Consider the following 21,615-nt stretch of genomic DNA (forward strand, 5'->3'; position numbering starts at 1 on the left):
AAACAATATTGCAAAGAACTCTCAGCTTTCATGTTAAAGAATAGATGATGATGTTTTTCAACTTTTCACATCGGTATATCAACCTATCAGTCTATCAAGCGACAAAATGAAAAATAAATTCCAGCTGTGTATAGTTTAACCATTTACCTAAATGATTTGGACTTACCTATCTAAAAGCCCAGATGAATGTATTAAACTGTTTATTGTTTTTTTTATGAATTAAAATTTATTTTATGTGAAGCTATAGACAGGACACAGCTCTGTTTGGTGATGTTTAGTATAGAACATGGAACCAAACAGTGGTCTATTTAGAACAGTAAGTAGTATGGGTTTAATTAGCCCTTATTCCCGATGACAGACTTGATCAGCTGCCAGGTATTTATTCTTTCCTTACACTTGACTCTTGCTGAAATGTTGCCTCTAGTAGAGCTTACTGTGCTATAAATAGGTAGCTTGGCAAGAAGTCAGGAAACCCACTGACCCGTGAGACAGTGAGTGGAAATTATTGGAAAATCTCCTCCTTGCTTCCAGTCATCATTTCTTCATTTTGCATTTGAAGGTAATTTCTACAGACCCCTCTCTTAATTTTTTTCTTTTTGGTTGGATGAGGTAGCTTGGCCTAAAGGCGTATGGAAGTCTGTGCAATATCGAGTTGAGTCCCACGCTTCAGTTTATTAGTATGTCAGGGTTTCCTTCATAAACTTCCCTGGTCTCCAACTTAGAACTCACTATTCAGTCCTGTCTGACTTGAGCTTTTCTGTATGTCAGCAGGATGTGGTTTTGTTTGTTTGCTTGCTTGTTTTCAATGAAAATATTAAAGTGTTGGCTTAAAAAAAAAACTTTACAAAATGCAGAGAAACAAAAACAGAAGTTTAAATTGCCCAGCACCTGAAAGTAGCCACTGCTAATATTTTAATTAATCTCTTACTCCTTTCCCTAGGCAGGTACACATTTACCTGTATTAAATATGATATAGGCTTACATTCTTCTCTAATGATTGCCTTTTACCCTCAAAATATTTTTTAAAAGAAATTTCAAAATCCATAAAAATTCAGATAAAACTCACATCCATGACAGCACCACCTGGCTTCATCAAATGGAATGTTTTGTCATATTTGCTTCAGATCTTTTATGGGAGGGCTGGGAGGAGAATAAAACATTCCCTTAGCAATCCTTTTGTGTTTTTCCCCCCGAGTTCACTCCTACACCCACTCCCTCCGTCCTTAGAGGCAATTTGGTGGGTTTTCTTCCAGCCCATATACTTGTACTTTTACTACTGCATTGTTGTGTGGATATTCATATGCTTATTCCTTTGTCTATTGGTGAAGGGATAGAAAATGCTATGTGTTTTTACTTTAATGTAATTAAAATTATCAGTCTTTTCCTTTAGGGTTTCTACCTTTGTTGAAATATCTAGGACAGTCTTTGCTATAGCAAGTCTGTATCACTTTTAATCTGTAACTTTTTTTTTAGTATTTTATGGTTTCAGCATTTAAATTATTAATTTCTGGGATATATCTGAATTCATTTTGGTGTCTTTTGTGAAGAAGTTATCTATTATTTTCTTTTAAACCATTCATCACAGTGACTTGTGGTTCTATATTATGTCCTTATACTTGGGTCTGTTTCTAGACTCTTCTTTTTTTAAACTTAATAGATCCGAATGCTTATTACTATGCCAATTCTATACTGTTTTGATTGAGGCAATGTCTCTCTAATTTCCCTTCTTTTACTGTTTTTTCTTGGCTCTTGCAGACATTTACTCCACTGGATGAACTTTAGAATCATTTTCTTAGGGTCCAAAAAAGTCCCCTTTGAGATTTTGGAGTTGTTATAAATTTATAGATTAATTTGGAGAGAATTAACATTTTACAGTATTGAGTTCAGCTATTTAGGACTATGGTATGTTCTCCATTTATTCAAGTCTACTTTAGGCCTCTTTGTAGAGTTTTGTAATTTTATTTAAGTAATACACATCATTTCTTTGCATATCTATATCTATGTATTTAACAAATTTTAACTTCGCCTGTTCCCTTTTCTGTAGAGTGTCTTGATATAAGGCAATGGTGGCAAGTCCAGAAGACAAATTAAACCAAATTGTATTCATAACTGAACTTTCTCTATTTTCTTGAATCCTGAAGCTTTATCTATTTTGTTCACTTGGGATGGAGCCTCTCTCAGGAGGTTCCATAAATCCTCATGCAAAAGGGTTTCCTTGGGATAAGCACTAGTCTATATGACAGACAGTGGTGAGAGTTTCTTAGGTACAAGCTGGGACCCTGCTATGTATGTTATAGAAGAAAATAATATTATTTATATTTAGCCAATTTATTTAAATTTAGGAATGATAAAACTTCAAATTTAAAGCCGAGCTTGGAAGCCATCCGGATAAAACGCTCATAAGGTGGAAAGGTACTCCTGTGCGCCTAGTTTCCATGTGTGCGTGTTAATGTAGCCATTGCAAAGCAGAGCATTTTTAGGCAACTTCCACTGTTCTGGACCTCCAGGGCGAGGAGGAACTGGCCAGAAAAGCCACAGCTGGGAAAACAAGTTCACTCCGCCGGGTCCAGGGAGTGGGGAGTCAGCCGTGGGGCGGCTGCGCCATCAGCGCCCACTGCCCTCGCCGGGCGGTGAGGACCCCAGCCCCGCAAAGGGGCACAGACTCCCAAGTCCCAAAGGTGACAGAAAAAGCGCCAGCTGCCCCTGCCCATCGCGACCACGGCCGTCCGCCCTGCCCCCACCCGCAGGGGTGACCCCTGACCTTCCCCGCCCCCGCGGAGACCAAGGCGCTACCGAAGGAGCAGCCCTTCCGCCATCGCGGAGCAGGAGGGAGCCCCTGCATCTCCCCGCTCTGGCGGTCTGAGGTCCCCGAACCACCGCCTCCGTATACCAGGCAGCCGCAATCGGAGCCCTCTGGGGGTTGGAGTCCTTGAGGGGGCCTTTGTGGGCCTCAGCGGCAGAGCCGGGACTACAGCTCCCACAATACCCCGCGCTTGCCCCGCCCCAAGCCCCGTCCCTCGCTGGCGGTTTCCCATCGCCCCAGGCTACATTTCCAGACAGCCCTGGCGGTTCTCTCCCCCTCCCTCCCGAGACAGCTGGCGAACTGGGCGTCAGCTCGCGGAGGCGTTTGGGTGTCTGCCCGGCGCAGTCCCGCCAGCAGCGGCTCTCCGACCTCTCCAGTCGCGCTGGTGGCAGGAGTTGCATGGACCACTGTGCTTGGCTGTGGAGTCACGGTGCGCGACACACCCGGTGCAGGCGACCCCTCCCGGGTCAGCCCTCGTCCTGAGCCGCCCCAGGCCCCCAACGGCCGGCGCCCGCACTCCCGCGGTGGCTGCCCCCCACCCTGAACACGGACTCCACCTCCTGCGCCGCTTTCCACCCCGAGGTGAGTGAGAGCTGCGCCCCATAGCCCCCGACCACCCCACACCGACCCTGCGCCCCCGGAGCCGGAGCCCCGCCGGCCGAGCGCCGCCCTGACCCCCCCGCTGTCCGTCCTCGCCCCCCGGCGTCCAGCCCCGCCCCCACTCGGCCCGCGCCGGGTCCTCCCCGCCAGCTCTCCCCTCCGCGTCCCTCCCGCGGGTGTCCGCGTCCTCCCGGCGCCCCTGCCCGCAGGTCGCCGCACCCACCCTCCCCTGCCTCGCGTAGCTCGGGGGTCCTGTCTGCGCCCCCAGCTCCTTCCCGCCGGCCTGGCTACTCTTCCCGTCCGCGGGGACCTGGTCCGAGCCGCCTCCGCCTCGCGCCCCCGCTTCTCGGAGGAACCCCCCATCCCCTCCCGTAGGGGCTCGTGCCCCCCTCGGACGGGGACTCTGCTCCGCGCGCCCCCGGCTTCCCCCTTAATCCCCGTGCGCCGTGCTCTGACTCCCGCTCGGCCCCCACGGTCTCCGGCTGGGGTGAGGAGGCTCGTCCTTCGAGGTCCCCACTCCTAAGTGGGCCCGAGCCCTGCTCCCACCCCCGGCGCTCCCGCTCCCCCTCGGGGGTTCCTCCCCCGAGCTCGACTCACCCCGCCCCGGCTCCCCCTCCTTCGGGGGATCGGCCCTCGGTTCTCCCCGCCACCCCCGGCGCCCCCGCCACGGTCCCCTCCCCCTCTCTCTCCGAGGCCCGCAGAGTTCGGGGTGCGGGTCCAGCCGGGGGCGGGGAGGGGGAGGGGCGGGCTCCTCCGCTGCACTGCCGCCTCTGGGGCTCGCGGGGTCTGCCGGTCCCGGACCCCGAATCCCGCGTGGCTCCTCGCCCGCCTTCCCCGCGGGACGGGCTCCGCATCTGCCCGGGCCGCGTATCGGCGGCGGGCGGCGTCCGCGGGAGGGCGGGGAGGGGGCTGCACCGCCTGCGGCTTTTTCCACGGGCGGCGGGCGCGGTGGGGGCGGCGCGGGTCCTCGTTTCGAGGGCATCGCCGCCTTCTAGTCTGCTCCCCAGCTGCCAACCCACTTCTGCACATTCCCCGCGGAAAGAAAAGTTCTCCCTGGGAGTTTGAGGGCTGGGGCCCTCTCTCTAATACTCTCTTAAAGAAAATATTCTTTCTAAGTGTCCACAGTTTTTGTATTCTGGTATTTAGAGCAATTCCAATACTCTCTTCAACCATGTGTTTGTAAGTTGCTGCCCCCTTGAAATTAGAATGAAAAGCTTTTTAGGGTTATAAGTCAGCATGATACAAGAAGATTTTGGTTATCACTTCCCTAGTCTATTAGCTGCTTTCCTCAATTGGGGCTTTTCCAAAAAAAAAAGAAGCAGACTACTTCAAATTACCCTTTCACTTTTTCTGTAATTCATTTTTTCTTTTATGCACACGTAATAAGCACAATGAAATAAATTGTGTATGTAACTGACCTTGTCTACTGGCATAGCTCTTGTTTCCCAGGAGAATGGAGTCATATCCTTTAGACCAAGAGAGAGACTTCTCCACCTAAATAAATTTTTCTTGCCAGAATCCTAGTTTGATGCTTCTGGAATGTTTAAAATTTAATGTAGCCTGGCTAAGAGTTTAATAAATTTCAGAGTCCTATACCTCTGATGATATAGTCACAAAGATGGAAACATACAGTGTTAGAAAATGCTAAGACTGGGTCAGCCTATTGCGATAATCTACGAAGATATTCTAAACGCCAAGTCAAGAGAAGTATATTAAAAAGAGGCAGCTATTTGGACACTTGGTCTGTATCCTGGTTCAGAAATAAAATTATCATTTAGTCATGCTTTTGGAGGCAGCCATAGTGCTTTTCTTTTCACTCAAAAATGTCTTTCTTCCCTATGCTTTCTAAATCCCATTGGGGACTGCACCTCACAGAAAATAGATAGGAAGAGAATGAGGTTCATGCTGCAATTGGAACAGAAAGTGAGGTGAGGATGGTGTGAGATGTTGCTGGAGAATGGGGAGTTTAAGAAGGATTGCCAAGAAAGAAAGAGCGGCATCAAAAAGTGTATCATGCAGTTCCCTGGTCGCCTAGTGGTTAGGATTCCAGGCTTTCACTTTCACTGCCATGGCCTGGGTTCAATCCCTGGTCAGGGAACTGAGGTCCCCCAAGACTCATGGCACCGCCAAAAAAAAAAAAAAGTATATCAGGTAATAAAATACAAAATAATCACTATGGGAAAAAGAAAATCAGTCATGTTGGAGGGATATCTGTAGGAGATTTCTTGGAAGTATAAGAGAAGGTCAAATAAATGAGATGTATGTCAGAGAAAGTCATAGATCAATAAGGAAATAATAGGAGTAGTTTAAGAATTACAAATATTCTTGGAAAAAGAGCAGTAATCAAAATTATAATCTGAGAATAATATGCAACACTGCAAATAAAGACCTTGAGTATTGCAGTCAAAAAGACCAACTATTTTTTCAGTCAAAATCAGTGAAACCAAACACACAACTAGGTACACCCTGGCTACAATTTTTATTTCAAATACTAAAAATGAAACACTATAAGCTTCCAGGCAGAAAAAGTAAACACATGTATAAAGGAATAAAAATCAGTCTTCTCTTCTGCAAGTCCAAATGTGAAGCGTGTCTACAGTTTTGAGGAAAAAGGGTCATGAAAAAAATAATATATCTTCTTCATTGCCTTTCCTGTGTGAGGTACAATGTTCAATAATATGGGAGACATTTGCCTTTCTTGAAAAAACAACCAATCAAATAAGACTTAGCCAACCAAGAGTTAAAAACACATCCATGAAGAAGTCATGAGATAAAAGGAATGGTATTTGTTATCCATTTCTAGGTATGTATCCTAAATGTGAACAAAAATGAAAGGAGTCTGTCTCAAAAAATTACACATTGTATGATTCCATTTACATGACGTTTTGGAAAAGGCAAAATTAATGGGGCAGAAAACAGCTCCATTGTTGCCAGAGACTGAGGTGGGGAGAAGTGGGCTGCAGGGGGGCAACCTGAGGGCATTTACGTGGTGATGGAGCTGTGTCACATGCTGAACGTGGTCATGCTTACACAACTGTATGGATTTGTCAAAGCCCATGAAATTGTGCAGCCCCCCAAAGTGAATTTTACTGTGTAAATTTTAAAAGGAGGGAAAAAGAAGAGGCAGCATAAATACCCACAAAAGGTAATGTCTGATACAGGGATATGTGTATAAAAACAGATGATTGAACCTGGTGTACCCCCAAAAAAATAAAAAAGATAAAAAATAACAAAGACAGCAAAAAAAAAAAAAAGGTAACGTCTGCACAACAATGTGAATACACTCATGATCCTGAATGGTGTACTTAAAAAAAGTAGTTAGGGTGGTAAATTTTGTGTGATGTGTATTTTACCATAATTTAAAAAATTCAGATTCTAAACTACAAGAAACATAATGTCTGCATCATGGGCTATTATGTAGTCATTAAACAATTTTTTCCAAGAAATTATTAATAAAATGGGAAAATGGTTATAATATCAGATTAAAACGAATACAAAGTTGAATTGGCTGTATGATTTCACATCTGTAAATAAATCAGGGCAGAAACACTGAAGATGAAATGCCAGAATGTTAAGGGTAAAGGTCTGATGACGGGATTGTTTTTTATTGGGGTATAGTTGTTTTACAATGTTGTGTTAGTTTCTACTGTACCGCAAAGTGGAGTTCCTTGTGCTGTACAGCAGATTCTCATTAGTTTTCTAGTTTATACATATTAGTGAATATATGTCAACCTCAATCTCCTGAATCATCCCACCACCCCACTTCCCCCCTTGGTGTCCATACGTTTGTTCCCTACATTTGTGTCTCTGTTTCTGCCTTGAAAACCACTTAATCTGTACTATTTTTCTAGATTTCACGAATATGCGTTAGTATATGATATTTGTTTTTCTTTTTCTGACTTACTTCACTCTGTATGACTATCTCTGGGTCCATCTATGTCTCTCCATAGGACCCAGTTATGTTCCTTTTTATGGCTGAGTAATATGCCATTGTATATGTGTACCACATCTTCTTTATCCATTCGTCTGTCAGTGGACATATAGGTTGCCAAGAGGCACATGAAAGAAGGTGCTCAACATCACTAATTATTGATGACGGGATTTTTAATGATTGCTTTTCCTCTTTTATACTTCTTTGCACATCATTAGTTTTCACTTTTTTTTGTAGTTGATAACAATAAAATCAGAAAGTATGTGCAACCAGTTGTATATTGCTGAAAAGACTTGTTCAGTCATTTCATATAGTCTCATATTTAAATCACATCAGCAAAAGATGATCTCTTTGGATCCACTTTCTAAAAGTTCTGTTCTCCCAGGACTAACTATTCTAAAACAAATGGCATAGTCATGATTGACTTTTAATTCAAGATGGCGAGTTACACCTGTGTTTAGTTTTGTTGTTCCAAATCTGCCATTGAATTGACCAGGGACGCACAAAGGGTAAAAACAGCTCCATGGGAGAATTGGGAAAGATGCCATTTACAGAGGAGTTATCTTTAAGGAGTTAATGTAAAATATAGAGCAGCAAGCACTGCACAAAGGAAAGGACCTGCCAGATGGAATTCCAAATATCAGAAAGGAAAGTTTGCCTGGAAGATGAGTGGAGGCAGGGTCCCAGAGCAAGTGGTTGGAGGGAAGGAAGTGTGTGTAGTGGTCATCCCTGGAGGGTTCTCAAGCGTATATGCATCTACGTATATAACTTCAGACCCTATGGGATTGGTATCCTAAGAAAGCCTCCCCAACAGTATTTTGTAGCATTCATTGAGTAAGGTCAGTGGCTGAGGTAAAATATAGGCATTGCCTCAGGCAAATTTCTGACAGACACAGTTGTATAGATTAGAGAGGGAGGTTATAGAAGGCCCAGCTAACTTGGTGACCTCAGCCAAGTGAGGAAGAGAAACTCCCCTACAGGGACGTGCTACACAAATGTTTCTGCCTGTAGCTTTCCCTTCTTTTTCATTGAGAAAAAACAGATGCACACATTATACACATATACACACTATACATTAATTTCAGTGGTTATATGGATCTTGGGGTAAAAACTGTGCTTAAGTATAATAATAATAGTAATAGTAATAATAATATTAAATTATTCAACTAAAGAATTCACTCTCTAATGTGACACTTCCATGAGACTTTTTGGCCTCCTAATCCTTAAAAGTTATTTCTTAGAATTTAAAGCTTGAGTCTTTGAGGTAATGTGCCATAATAAAAGCTTTACAAGTACCTCGTCCCTTTTTTTTCTGCTTGCAACTTCCATGAAATCCTTATTTTCTTTTTTCCCTCAGGAATTGTGAAGGGCAGAATATTTGATACAAGACATGCAGCAGTCATGTAAGTTCTGTAATAAAAATATATAGCCCCATAAAATATGTTCATGTTTTAAGTTAGAATAGTATGTACAGTAAAGCTAATGGCCTCTTGGTACTCTCTGTGGAAAATTTGAATATTTTAATTGGCAACAGGTTTTGTGTATCTCACGCCTTTCATTTATACTGCCTTTTTAGGCCACTTCACGTGTATAGTCTAATTTGGTAGGCATTTAATAATTTCTGAATTCATAGAAACAATACATAATACTTGTAAATGCTTTCAAAGTTCAGATTTCCCCTGGCCCTCACTGTGATCTCCAAGATGTCAGCATATCAGGTGTGGCAAATGAGGGGACTGGTGCTAAGGGAGGTGAAGTTATTTTCCAGAGGCCACATAGGAAGAGTACAGACTTGAACTTCTCTTGTGCTGTTTCTCCTGCTCCAGAACACCTATTGTGCCCCCTGTAAAATGTGTTAAGGAGTGCTGTAGGTGACTCAAGAAAATCACACCTGGGGAAGGGTTTGTAAACCTTACTCTCATTCTACAGTAATAACACAAGCAAAAGAGAAAATTCAAACATACAAATGTGCAGTGCAAAATAAATGTTGAAAAGCACCAGTCATATTTTCCACACAAAACATTTCCTTTGTTAGTGATATATACCTGAATTAAAATGAGAGGAATTCAGAGGAAACTCTGAAAATCTGGAGCTCGAAGTGAGATTTAGGGATTTTTAAAATGCATTTTTCTCAAGTAGCTATAACTTGTTTATTTTAAATATTTCACTTACTGGGGGCCTGTCCCTCTCTTCCTTCTCTGTCCTGGGCCACTGTGAGAGAGCAGTCCTGGGTAAGCAATTCTGTTCTGCTGACCCAAACTCTTCCTCAGTGGGCAGCCTCAAGCCCTAGCCTTGGGGAGTGGAGAACAGGCAGTGTTAGCAAGACCTTTTGTCCATGGAGCTCAAGCCAGGATTTCAGTCTGTTTGAGTTAGCGGCGAAGCAGAAATGTTTTCCTCTCACACTTGCGTGGGAAAAATGGGTGCTTATTTATTGGGCACTCAGAACTCAATATCACCCAGCCCGGAGGTAGCTAAAGTTGTGTCCACTAAGTCCTAGGAGGGATTTTGGGAGACAAAGCAAATAGGTTTCACGTGTCCTATGACAGGATGGACTTGGGGACTTGAGAGACACGTGTGTGGGGGGCACAAAATGAACTGAGCTGGAGTCCAGGTTGGGATGAAGGAGGGAGATTCACCGAGCATAGACCCCAGGTTGGCATTTAGGTATAAGCAGAGTCTAGCATTCATTCTTTTTAAATGAAATGAAATTAATTAATTGACTTTATGTATTTTTGGCCGCCCTGCATGGTGTGTGGGATCTTAATTCCCCAATCAGGGATTGAACCTGTGCCCCCTACATTGGAAGCAGGGAGTCTTAAGCACTGGACCGCCAGGGAAGTCCCCTGACATTCATTTTTACTCCAGCATGTGGGTGGATTAGCAGGGCTTTACACACAAGATGTTTCGATCTACAGCCTTTGGCCTGGGTACATGTGATTTTTCAATTGCTGCTCTCACATGTTACCACAGACTTGGCTTACAGCAACACAGGTTTATTATCTTACAGTTCTGGAGGTCAGGAGTCTGATGCTTGTCTCACTGGAGTGAAATTGTGTGGGAAGGGCTGCGTTCCTTCCGGAGTCTCTAGGGAAGAATCCATTTCTTTGTCTTTTCCAGCTTCTAGAGGCTGCCCACATTCCTTGGCTTGTGGCCCCTTTTTCCGTCTTCAAGGCCAGCAACATTACATCTCTGTGTCCATTTTTATGTAGTCACATCTGCCTGTGATTGCAGCTGAGTGAGGTTCACCCACCTGGATAATCCAGGATTCTCCCCATCTCAGGGTCCTTAACCTTCGTCGCAGGATTCTTTGGGCAAAGCCCATTTCACCACGTAAGGCAGCCTATGCGCAGGTCCTAGGGATTAGGCTGTGACCATCTTTGGGGAGGGTGCATTGTTCTGATTAACACAGTGGGACAGCTCATCTTCTCAGACAAATTGCTCTGGCACATTCCTTGCAGTCTCTCCAGGATAAACTTCACAACAGTGTGCCATCAGGCAGTACTCTGGGAAGCCCTCTAGGGGAATTCATTTTGAATGTCCAGATCAAGATAGCACATTCTGAGATTTCATTCTAGGGTTTCTGTGTGTGTGTGCGTGTGTGTGTGTGTGTGTGTGTGTGTGTGTGTGTGTGTGTGTGAGAGAGAGAGAGAGAGAGAGAGAGAGACTCTGCTGTAGCTCATTCCAAAAAGGCAACTCTCTTCAACACAAGTGTTACAAAGGTCTAGGAATGTTGTGCCATGCAATGTAGAGATAGAATGTAATCTGCTAAAATTGTTGGGTATTAGTTGCCATGGTTAGAACTTCAGTGCCTTTGAGAGCAGATCTGATGCCCCTGAGGCTGGGAGGGTCTTAGGAGTACCTGTGGTCTCTAACTGATGGCCCTTCTGAGGAGTCTGCAGAAACATTTACCACCTGTAGGCTGGTGAGAAACAGATGCTTAGGAGGTGGGAGCTAGTCGGGGAGGACAGCAAGGTAAATATCAGCCTTTTCTATTTCTTAGAGTTGGAGTCCTAAGAGAGTCCTTAGAGTGATTTCATAAGAAAATGACATTCATTTCTGTTCTTGCCATTGCAAGTGCAGAGTTTCCAACAAAATTCCTTCCAGGGAAATAAGGGAGCCCTGTGGCAGGTCTTTCATATCTGCAGTGTTCAGGGCACCCCTCCATCTCCATGTGCCAAGTGTCTGTAGCTGTGATACTCAAGCCCTACTGAAGACCTGACATGGGTAAAGGCAGCCCCAGTTGCAGTGTTGATGATCTGTAAGAAGTCTGTTCCTATACAGGAGTGGGTATACGGGTATATTCCTGGGAATGTAACATAGAGACATTGCAAGGCATCAAGTACAGTAAGTGGTTGTAACCACAGTGAACTCGGTACGGATGTGGTCACATGTTGTTGTTGTTTTTCCATGTACTTACTTACTTGAGATGCTTCCTGCTGTATTAATTAGGGGTTGAGAATAACCCTCTTGAAGTCTCCATGTCTCTATCACCCCAAGGATTCCAGAGAGCAGGAGTGGGGATGCCTCTGCAGCCCATCTCAAGTGGAGAGGGAACTGACTTGTGAGCCCTGCTGCTGTTTCTCCCTGCCTTCCGGTGTCCTCACTGGAGATGGGCCATGCTCGGTCCCTAGTCAGTGGCTCCCCTTTCCCTGGAGCTGGGGCTTGTCCCCCACTCTTTTGAAGGAAGCTGCCTTTAGTGATTCCCAGGTCAGGCATTCTTTTGAGGGAAGCTTGCTTCATGATTCAAAGATGCTCATACCTATGCTTCTGGGGACCTGAGCACCCCATCTGATGGGACTGCGAGATCTCCATTTCCATCCAAGGGATGTCACCTTCAGTGGCCACATAGGGAAGTGTGCTGTATGGGGAAGCAGAAGTCACTGCCGCCGCTGGTGAGCCCCGGCGACCTGACGTCAGTCCTGTTCCCGAGGTTGCTCATACTTCTGTTCTCCTGCATGGTTATTTGAAGGCTCAGGCTTTCGGCCTCAGAACCATGGAGTTTGTCACGTGTGTATCAGCTTTCTAACTTCTAACCAAGATCAATAATAGTAATAATAGCAACGATAATAGCTCAGGCTTATTAAGTGCTTCTTAAATGCTAGGCTGTGTCTGAGTGCCTTTTCATGAGTAAATAAATTTGATCCTCATAATCCCTACGAAGCAGGTGTTATTTTCATCTCCACTTTTACAGAGAAGGAAACTTAGGTAACCCGCACCAGGTCACAGAGCTGCTTTCAACCCCAGGCAGTCAGGTTCCAGTCTCCCTGGAAGTGTTGCTCTTGATCCCTCTGCGACACCATCGTGCTTCTTGGAGAGAAGTGTGAAGAAGTCTCAAGCTTTGTGAGATAATGCAGTGATACTCAGCAGCAGCTAGAACAAGGTCACTTCTAATGGCCCAGGAGCGCATGATTGCAGAGGTAATTGGAGGAACATTACATTTTCTGATACCATTATGGAAACTCCAACTCCGGGAACAGTGGGAAGGACCCTCTGAATGTTCACAGCTGGCCAGGGACAAAGGGCAGGGAAGGAGCTGAAGGCAGAGGCAACAGAGGAGAAGTCCCAGAAATGAGGTCCTCCATGTCCCTGGGCTTTCCGCTCCAGCAGCCCAGCTGGAGGGATCCCCAGCACACGGAGGATCTGGCTTAACCACCCTGACTGCTAGATTTCTGACCTCTGCCCGGGTCAGTGGAAGACACCTGGTAAAAAAAGTAGGTTCCAGGCTTCGAGAAACGATTGAAAGTTCTTTTATTATGAAGTCTGGATGTGTTAGGGACATGCATTCAGAGCTCACAGACAATGAAATTCCACTCCTGGTGTGCAGGAACCCATGCTTCTCATGGCAGCGTGGGAGGCACAACCCCGAAACAAGGACCACACTTCCCTCCCTGAGAAATCAGGCATGTGTTCAGCAGCTCTCCCTGGGTTCTTTCTTTCAGGAGAGATGGGACCTTGGGCTGAAGGGCCAGTGAGATGAGGGGAACAGAACATGCCTTTGTGCAGTAGTGGGGCTCCAGGTAACTGTCAGCTTCAGACGTGACCCTCCGATCAGCACTCAGCATGGACACTTGCAGCCGGGGCTGGGCCCCCGAGGCCTCAGGAAAGACTTACCTTATCCGGGGTGTGTAGAGCAAGTGGAGAAGTTCCCAGGGCAGTCATGCATGTCAGCAAGGAGGCCCAATACCTGATTCACTCACTGCTCATCTGTTTTTATACCAGGGTTTATGGGATTAAAGGTGAAGCTGGAGGAGAGCGAAGGAAACATTTTAAAAAATAAATATATTATAATTTGGTAAGAGTACTTTTGTAGCATAAGCACATTTTGTATGAGCACAGAGGGAAGCCTGGCTAATTCTGCACAGTGGGGTCCCTGGGCTCCCTGACGACCTTCCAGAAGAGGTGACATTTGATGTGACCCTTGAAAGATTCCTTATACTCTGGATTCTATGAATGGCTGATTTCTGACAGTTTTCTCTTAGAGGTGTTTGTTTTGTTTTTTGTTTTTTTGTTTTACATTGCCATTGCTCCTACTCTGGGCAAGGGCCCCTTCCTCTCATTTCTCTAGAACTCCACTCCATCCTGCTACCATACTGGCCCTCTTAAAGTGCCACCTATTCTATCCGTTTTTAATGTCACTCCCCTCTGTGGGTCTGTTGCTTTTAATTCCCCTCATTTGCATTTCAGGACCTCCAGAAGTTGGTGAGATTTGTATCTTATCCAGCTAACAATTTTCACTCTGGCTGGGCTAGACTGTGCCTCACAGGTACTGAATTTATTTTTTCTATTTCTCTTTTGCTTATGTCATTTCACATGTCTTGTCCTACTCGCATCACATCATCCTTTAGATCACTTCTGAAGTATTATTTCTTCATGATGCATCATTAGCTTGTTCTAGCTGATAGTGGTCACCTCCAAAATTTATTTTTATGCTAGAAAGTTTCACATTTGTTATATAAGAGGGTGGCAAAATTTAACTCATACTATAACATGGATATGAAGATAAGAGAAAATGTTCAAAATTGCTTATACAAAAATCTTCTTTCTCCTGAGTCTCTACTCATGGGTTATCTGGGGGGAATTAAATATCTAATCCAAACAAAAGCTTGCTCCAGTCCTATTATATAAGTCATCTCTTAGGTGATGGTCTGTCTCTCTTGCATAAAAATACTCGATTTCTTAGATAATCTCCCTGACTTGGCTTCTCTCCCTAAGTTGTCCATACAGGTCTGTGTGTTCTCATGGCTTTAGGGAGGAAAGGAGACCCCTGTCTTCAGACTGGTCCTTGAATGGGTGGCGGTGGTTATCTGCTATGCTTTACTCCCTCTCCCCATCACTCTCCCTCTTTCCCTCCCTCATCTCTTCCCCTTTTCCTCCTCTTCTTCCTCCTAATCCCTGTCCTCCTCCTTCTCCTTTTCTGTGCTTCCCTGGCTGCCACCCTTTCAGCAGGGGCTCAGTTTAGGGGGCTTCCTAGGTGGTCTTCTGTTTATTAACCATAGTTGATTTTGCAAAACTTCATTGGTTTGGGGGGTATAAGACATTCAAGAGTCAGACAGTTAGCACTTGCATTTCCTAGAGCGTGCTTAGGATGCTAAGTAAGCCTAATGCAAGGGAAGTTGTTTTTACCCTGCTCTCTTGTACTCTCTGGTTTGGGTTTCAGAGTCAGATACAGAGAACATTGGCAATGGTTGAGGACAGAGGAGGTGATAGAATTTTGTCACTGATGATCTTCTCTATGGCTAGATGAAAGACATAGTCCTCATGCCAAGACAGAAACGTCATCCAGTTTTAATCTTCTTCAGTTTGATTCTTTTTTCTATAGGTGCGACCTAGGTTAAGGGTTAATTTCATAAAAACAAAGAAAAATGCGGATGCAATATAAGATTTTGGAATAATTCACAACAAAGTAATATGACTAATTCCAGGGAAAAGTTTATTATTTATATTTTATTTATTCCCTACCTATTTGCAAAATGGATTAGAGACACTTTATAAAGGCCAAAAGCATAATCAGAGTAAAATACAAAAATCACGTAGCAAAAAGGAGATAAATGGAAGAAATTGTATTTTAAACTTCTGGCTGATAATTTGCTAATAACTATTTGCAGAAAAATAAAGTTAGATTTCTACCTTACCTCATAGATCCAAATAAATTCCAAATGTAATAAAGAATTAAACATAATTGCTAAAGTATAATGGAACTAAAAAAATACGTTTAAGTATTTATCTGTTTTCAGGGCAGGATGGGAAAAGTATATCTCCTTAGCAAAGAAAGAAACCTTAAAAGGAGATATGAATAGATCTGACTACGTAAAAATTTAAAACTTCTTGACTTCCCAAAGCACCAAGACCAAAGTTAAATGGCAAAAATATTTCCAATACAAATAGCAAAGAGTTGATAACATCACTGTGAAATTTAATAACTTTATCTGTTAAAAATAATGAAAACAAACATTTCAATAGATAAATGAAGGACAGGAAACAAGAAATTTTTGAAGAATAATACAAAAAGCAAATATGCATGAAAAGATATCAAACCTGAATAATAAGAAGGAAATGCAAATTAAAATGTCGAAATTCTGTGTAACACTTATGATTGAAAAAAGTTCTAGAAAATTATAATATCCAAACTGAGAAGAGGTACTGAGAAAAGGGAATGTATGTAGCCTGGTGATAATAATCAGACCTTCTTGGAGGGCAGTGTGGTAATATTTTGAAAAGTGAGTGAAACACACCCTTTTTCTCAGAAATTGTATTTCCAGAAACTTGTCCTTGGGAAATAATCAAAAATGTGTGCAAAGATTTATATATAAAAATCTTTGTTATTTATTCTTTTTTTGAATAGAAACTATTCCCAAAGTTTTTACATTGAACATTTCTTTCTTTTGCAATAAGAAAAAACGTAATGTATTGCCTTGCTGTATCTACCTTCTTTAATTGGGAAGTTTTGTATACAGTTCATTCATTCCCATTAATTGGGAAGTTTGTGTTCAGTTTTGACGAGTAACATTTTGTCATTGATCATCTTGCTTAGGGAATATCTGATGAGATTGATTAGTAATTAAATCAAAGGATCCTTGAATCATCAAGACTTGTACACTCTGTACTATTATTATGCGAGCTCCTCCGGGTGTTAACTTGGAATTTATTGTAGACGGAATTTGAAAAAGCTACATTATCTCTTTCCATTCTAGAGGCAGTTGAAGGCAGGCACTGGGTACCAGTAAAGAGCAATGGCTGCGAGCCTGACAGCAAGGGGGGAAAGGCGATGAACTAAACAACAGTGACAAAAACAGTGAAACAAACACAAGTCCCCACATAGCACAGCAGTTTGGGGCCAGTTAAAATAATGGCTAATAATCCTTTACTTTGAAATAGCTTCTAAAGGCATGGATGATAATTAATATTCCCTATGAAGACCTGAGGTCACCTGGGAAAAATCAAAAACATTCCATTTTCCCTTGTCTCAAAAAGAAGGAGGTTGTGTAATGCATTTGAAAATTTATATCCAGGCTGGTTAAAATTGAGCCAGATTTGCCATTTAAATATGGTAAGCTTTAACTAACTGGGAAAGAACTTCCTGGGCAGAAGAATAATCTGAATAAATTAGGTGATTTCCCTCCATTATCAGAGAGGTACCAATAGAATTCCGCACGATAGATTCTGTTCTGAATTAAAAAAAAAAAAAAAAAACGTGAAAAATTAAGTGACATGCAATTGGGGTCTGCTCTCCTGGGACTCAGGTACACTTGTTCAGCCTTCTGCTGGCCCACCTCACTGGGTGACGTGCATGTGGCCCGTTTTCTCTGCTTCCAGGACTGCCCTCCAGATGTGGAGGACTTCAGAGCCCAGCAGTGAGTGTTCAGCCTACAATGATGTCCAGGATGAGGGGCGTTATCATGAGTGGCTTCCGCAGTACAACGATCCTGCTGCCCCCTGTGCGCTGAAGTGTCACGCACGGGGACAAAACTTCATCGTGGAGCTGGTGCCCGAGGTCCTGGATGGAGCTTGTGGCAATGCTGACTCCTTGGACATGTGTGTCAGCGACATCTGTCAGGTAAGCCACACCTGCTTCCCCAACTGCTGGTTCAAGGATGTGCCACGACCCCTCTCAATAAATATAATCTTTTTCTTCTGTGCTTTTGTTCATGCAGACGAAATATTGTCTTTGATCATTTTAATGTAAAATGTATTTTAGGGAGTATTACTCACTTGTAGGTTATGTTTTATGTATTTAAAATAGTGTAAATTATGCTCATGTGAAATTAAAAGGTTGCAATATATGAGTTGTGATTTTTCTAGATCAGTGGTTCTCCAACTTGAAAGTGTATTGGAATCATCTGAAGGACTTGTTAAAACACAGCGTTCTGGGACCCAGTGCCATAGTGTCTGCTCCAGTTGGTCTGGGGTAGGGCCTGAAGATGTGCATTCCTAACAAGTCCCCAGGAGATGCTGGTGTTGCTGGCTGGTCCAGGGACTGCACTTTGAGAACCACTGCTTTGGAAGGCTAGGATTGATAGGTTCTCTGACCCCTCTCATTAGAACTAATTCATTGTTTTGGGTCTTGGGGAGCAATGACTTATTTACTAAGTAATCAGCATGAATGTATTCCAGCAGACTTTTCAGAGTGGGCTTTGCAGGGCTGTGATGAGTGTGGCTGAAGAATAACCCCCCATGGCTTGTAATGGGTCTGAGGATTCAGGGCACTATGACGGGTTGCTGAGACAGTATGGGGATAGTAGGGAAAGGATAGGATTCCATTCCATTCCTTTGATCAGTGGGAAAAAAACTGTAAACATAATGCATGTGTAGTATTCCATCTACCCTATTACATTCATAACAAAAATGGTAGTAACAGTAGCAAATGAACCTAACCACCTACTAAGCGTCAGACAGTGCCAGGCATCTCTGACTTCGTATGATTAGCCGAACCGTGGACTTGCTCCTCAGACGAGCTTCTCCTTCCTACATCTTTTCCCTTAGGAGACGGCCTCCACGTGCTCACCACGAAACATTGGAGTCATCCTTGATTCTTGTCTTTCAACCCACACATTTAATCCATTGCCAAGTCCTGTCAGTTCTACCTCCAAAACCTCTTTTGAATTCATCATTTCTCTCTCCACTGATTTCTTTCCTAGTCTAAGCCCCACATTAGCTGTGAGCTACAATAGCCTCCTGTCCTGATCTCCCAGCTTCCAGCACTGGAAGATCTATGAGCTCCTCTCCACACAGTAGCCAAAGTGATTGTCTTCAAGCCTAAATCAGAGTTTGTCACTCCTCCCCCCAAAATCCCCACTTGGCTTGTCATTGCATTGATGAGGACATCCAGGATCCTTGCTTACCTTTCCAGGCCCTTCCTGAGCTCTTCTCTCCCCTTTCCTATCTTTTTGAAAAAGGACTCAATGTTTTAGATTCAGAGCACAATTGAGTGGAAGGTACTGATGTTTCCCATATACCCCCTGCCCGCGCACATGCAGAGCCTCCACCATTTTCAACTCTCCCCACCAGAGCGGTGCCTCTGTTACAACTGATGAACCTACGGTGACGCATCATAGTCACCCAAAGTCCATAGTTTCCTTTAGGCTCCGCTCTTGGAGTTTGCACAAAATTCCATGGGTTTGCACAAAAGTATAATGACGTGTATCTGTCATTATGGTATCATACAGAGTATTTTCACTGCCCTGAAAATCCTTTGTGTTCTGCCTACTCATCCCTCCCACTCTTAACCCCTGGTAACCACTGATCTTTTAACTTTCTCCATAGTTTTGTCTTTTCCAGAATGTCATATGGTTGAAATCATATGCTTTTTAGATGGGCTTCTTTCACTTGGTAATATGCATTGAAATTTTCTCTATGTCTTTTTATGACTTGATGGCTCATTTCTTTGAAGTGCTGAATAATATTCCATTGTCAGGATGTGCCACATTTTATTTATTCATTCACTTTACTGAAGGACATCTTGGTTGCTTCCAAGTTTTGGCAGTTATGAATAAAGTTGCTATAAACATCCATGTGCAGGTTTTTGTATGGACACAACTTTTCAACACCTTTGGGTAAATATGAAGGACGTGATTGCTGCACCATGGTAAGAGTATGTTTAGTTTTATAAGAGTCTCAAGCTGTCCTCCAAAGTGACTGCATTTTGCACTCCTTCCAGCAGTGAATAAGAGTTACTGTTGTTCCACATCATCACCAGCTCTTGGTGTTGTCATTTCTCCAGATGTTGGTCATTCTAATAGGTGGTATATTATTTTAATTTGCAACTCCCTAATGACGTATAATATTGAGCATTTTTTCCCATGCTTATTTATCACATATATATCTTCTCTGATGTGATGTCCATTCAGGTCTTTTGCCTGTTTTTTAATTGGGTTGTTTATTTTCTTATTGTTTAGAGTTCTTTATATATTTTGGATAACCATCCTTTATCAGATGCGTCTTGCGCAAATATTTTCTCCTGGTGTGACTTGTCTTCTTATTTTCTCGACAGTCTTTTGCACAGCAGAGGCATTTTATTTTATTTGTTTTGTTTTTAAGGTTTTTTTTTTTTTGACGTGGACCATTTTTAAAGACTTTATTGAATTTTTTACAGTATTGCTTCTGTTTCCTGTTTTGGTGTTTTGGCTGCGAGGCCTGTGGCATCACAGCTCCCTGAACCTGTAGGGCTCAAACCCACACCCCCTGCAAAGTCTTAACTACTGGACCGCCAGGGAGGTCCCCAGGCTTTTGATTTTAATGAAGTCCAGCTTATCAGTAATTTCTTCCAGTGATCATGCCTTTGGTGTTGCAACTAAAAAGTCATCGCCATAGCCAAGGTCACCTAGGGTTCCTAATAGGTTACCTTCTAGGAGTTTTATAGTTTTGTGTTTTACATTGAGGTGTATGATCCATTTAGAGTTAATTTTTGTGAAGGATGTAAGTCTGTGTGTAGATGCATTTTTTTGCATGTGGATGTGCAGTTGTTCCAGCACCAGTTGTTGAGGAGACTATCTTTTGTCCCTTGTGTTGGCTTTTGTCAAAGATCACTTGGTTGTATTCATGAGGGTTGATTTCTGTGCTCTGTATTCTGTTCCATTGATCTACCTGTCTACTCTTTTTCCAGTACCATACCATCTTGATTACTTTGGCTTTATTAGTAAGCCTTGAAGTGGACAGTGTTAGTTCTCTGACACTGTTCTTCTCCTTCAGTATTGTGTTGACTGTTCTGGGTCTTTTCCCTCTTTACGTAAACTTTAGAATCAGTTTGCTAATATCCACACAATAACTTCCTGGAACAAGTTGGAAAGAGCTGACATCTTGATAATATTGAGTCTTCCTATCCACAAAAATGGACTCTCTCTCCATTTATTTAGTTCTTCTTTGATTTTTTTTCCCACCTGCTGGATCTATCCGTTTCTCATAGAGGGGTGTTGAAGTTTCCAGCTATAATGGTGGATTCACCAATTTTTCCTTGCAGTTCTGTAGGTTTTTGCCTCATATATTTTGACATTCCGTTGTTAGGCACATACACCTTAAGAACTGTTATGTTTCTCAGAGTATTGACACCTTTATCATTACATAAATGCCCTTGATAACTTCCCCTGCTCTGACATCTGCTCTGTCTGAAATTAATGTACCTACTCCTGCTTTATTTTTATTAATGTTAACATACTATGTCTTTCTCTATCCCTTTACTTTTAATCTGTAGATGCTTTTATATTTCAAGTGGGTTTCTTCAGACAACAGATAGTTGGATCTCGTTTTTTGATCTACCATGACATTCTCTGTCTTTTCAGTTGGTGCATTTAGACTCACAGCCATACCCCAGGACCTCCACAACGTCTGACCGCATCAAAGGTCCTCAGTTAAAAACTGGCTGAATAAATGAGTCTTATCTACTTGCAAATATAGAGGCTATTCATAACTCTTGGTCTCTCCTTCACTTCTCTCTCAACCTCCAGTCTTGAATTTTCTAGTACAAGCTTGATGTCCATTCTGGGGGATTCCACAAATTCCTCCAATCCACCATCAGATTCCTCTGATCCCCATGCCTTCTCAAATGAATTAGTATCGTCCTTCCCAGACCCACTAGTTATTCTAACTGCTATTTCTATTCATTTCTGTGTATGAGTGCACACTTCTCAGTGCTACCTTCCTGAATTCATATTGTGGTCACAGAGTGTATTTGCTTACATGTCCCCTATATCCTGGTACCTCTGTCAAATCTCTCACATTGTACTCTTCTTTCCTCTGTCACTTGAACCTTTTTACCCCAAGACTAGATTAGCCCATCTCCCTTGGTGGC

At 43.2% G+C, this 21,615-nt stretch overlaps 1 protein-coding gene across 1 annotated transcript in view; it reads left to right on the forward strand.

The window, feature by feature from the left end:
* Positions 1–604: 604 nt before the first annotated feature.
* LOC130854933 (uncharacterized) overlaps positions 605–21,615 on the forward strand; it is a 78,096-nt gene continuing 57,085 nt past the window's right edge. Inside the window, exons 1-4 of the mRNA XM_057737777.1 lie at positions 605–609; positions 2,781–3,385; positions 8,692–8,737; positions 17,148–17,388. Coding sequence (XP_057593760.1) covers positions 605–609; positions 2,781–3,385; positions 8,692–8,737; positions 17,148–17,388 — 897 coding nt within the window. The remainder of the gene's footprint in view (positions 610–2,780; positions 3,386–8,691; positions 8,738–17,147; positions 17,389–21,615) is intronic.

The sequence above is a fragment of the Hippopotamus amphibius genome, chromosome 6 (assembly GCF_030028045.1).
Source record: "Hippopotamus amphibius kiboko isolate mHipAmp2 chromosome 6, mHipAmp2.hap2, whole genome shotgun sequence".
In the NCBI taxonomy this organism is placed as follows: Eukaryota; Metazoa; Chordata; class Mammalia; order Artiodactyla; family Hippopotamidae; genus Hippopotamus; species Hippopotamus amphibius.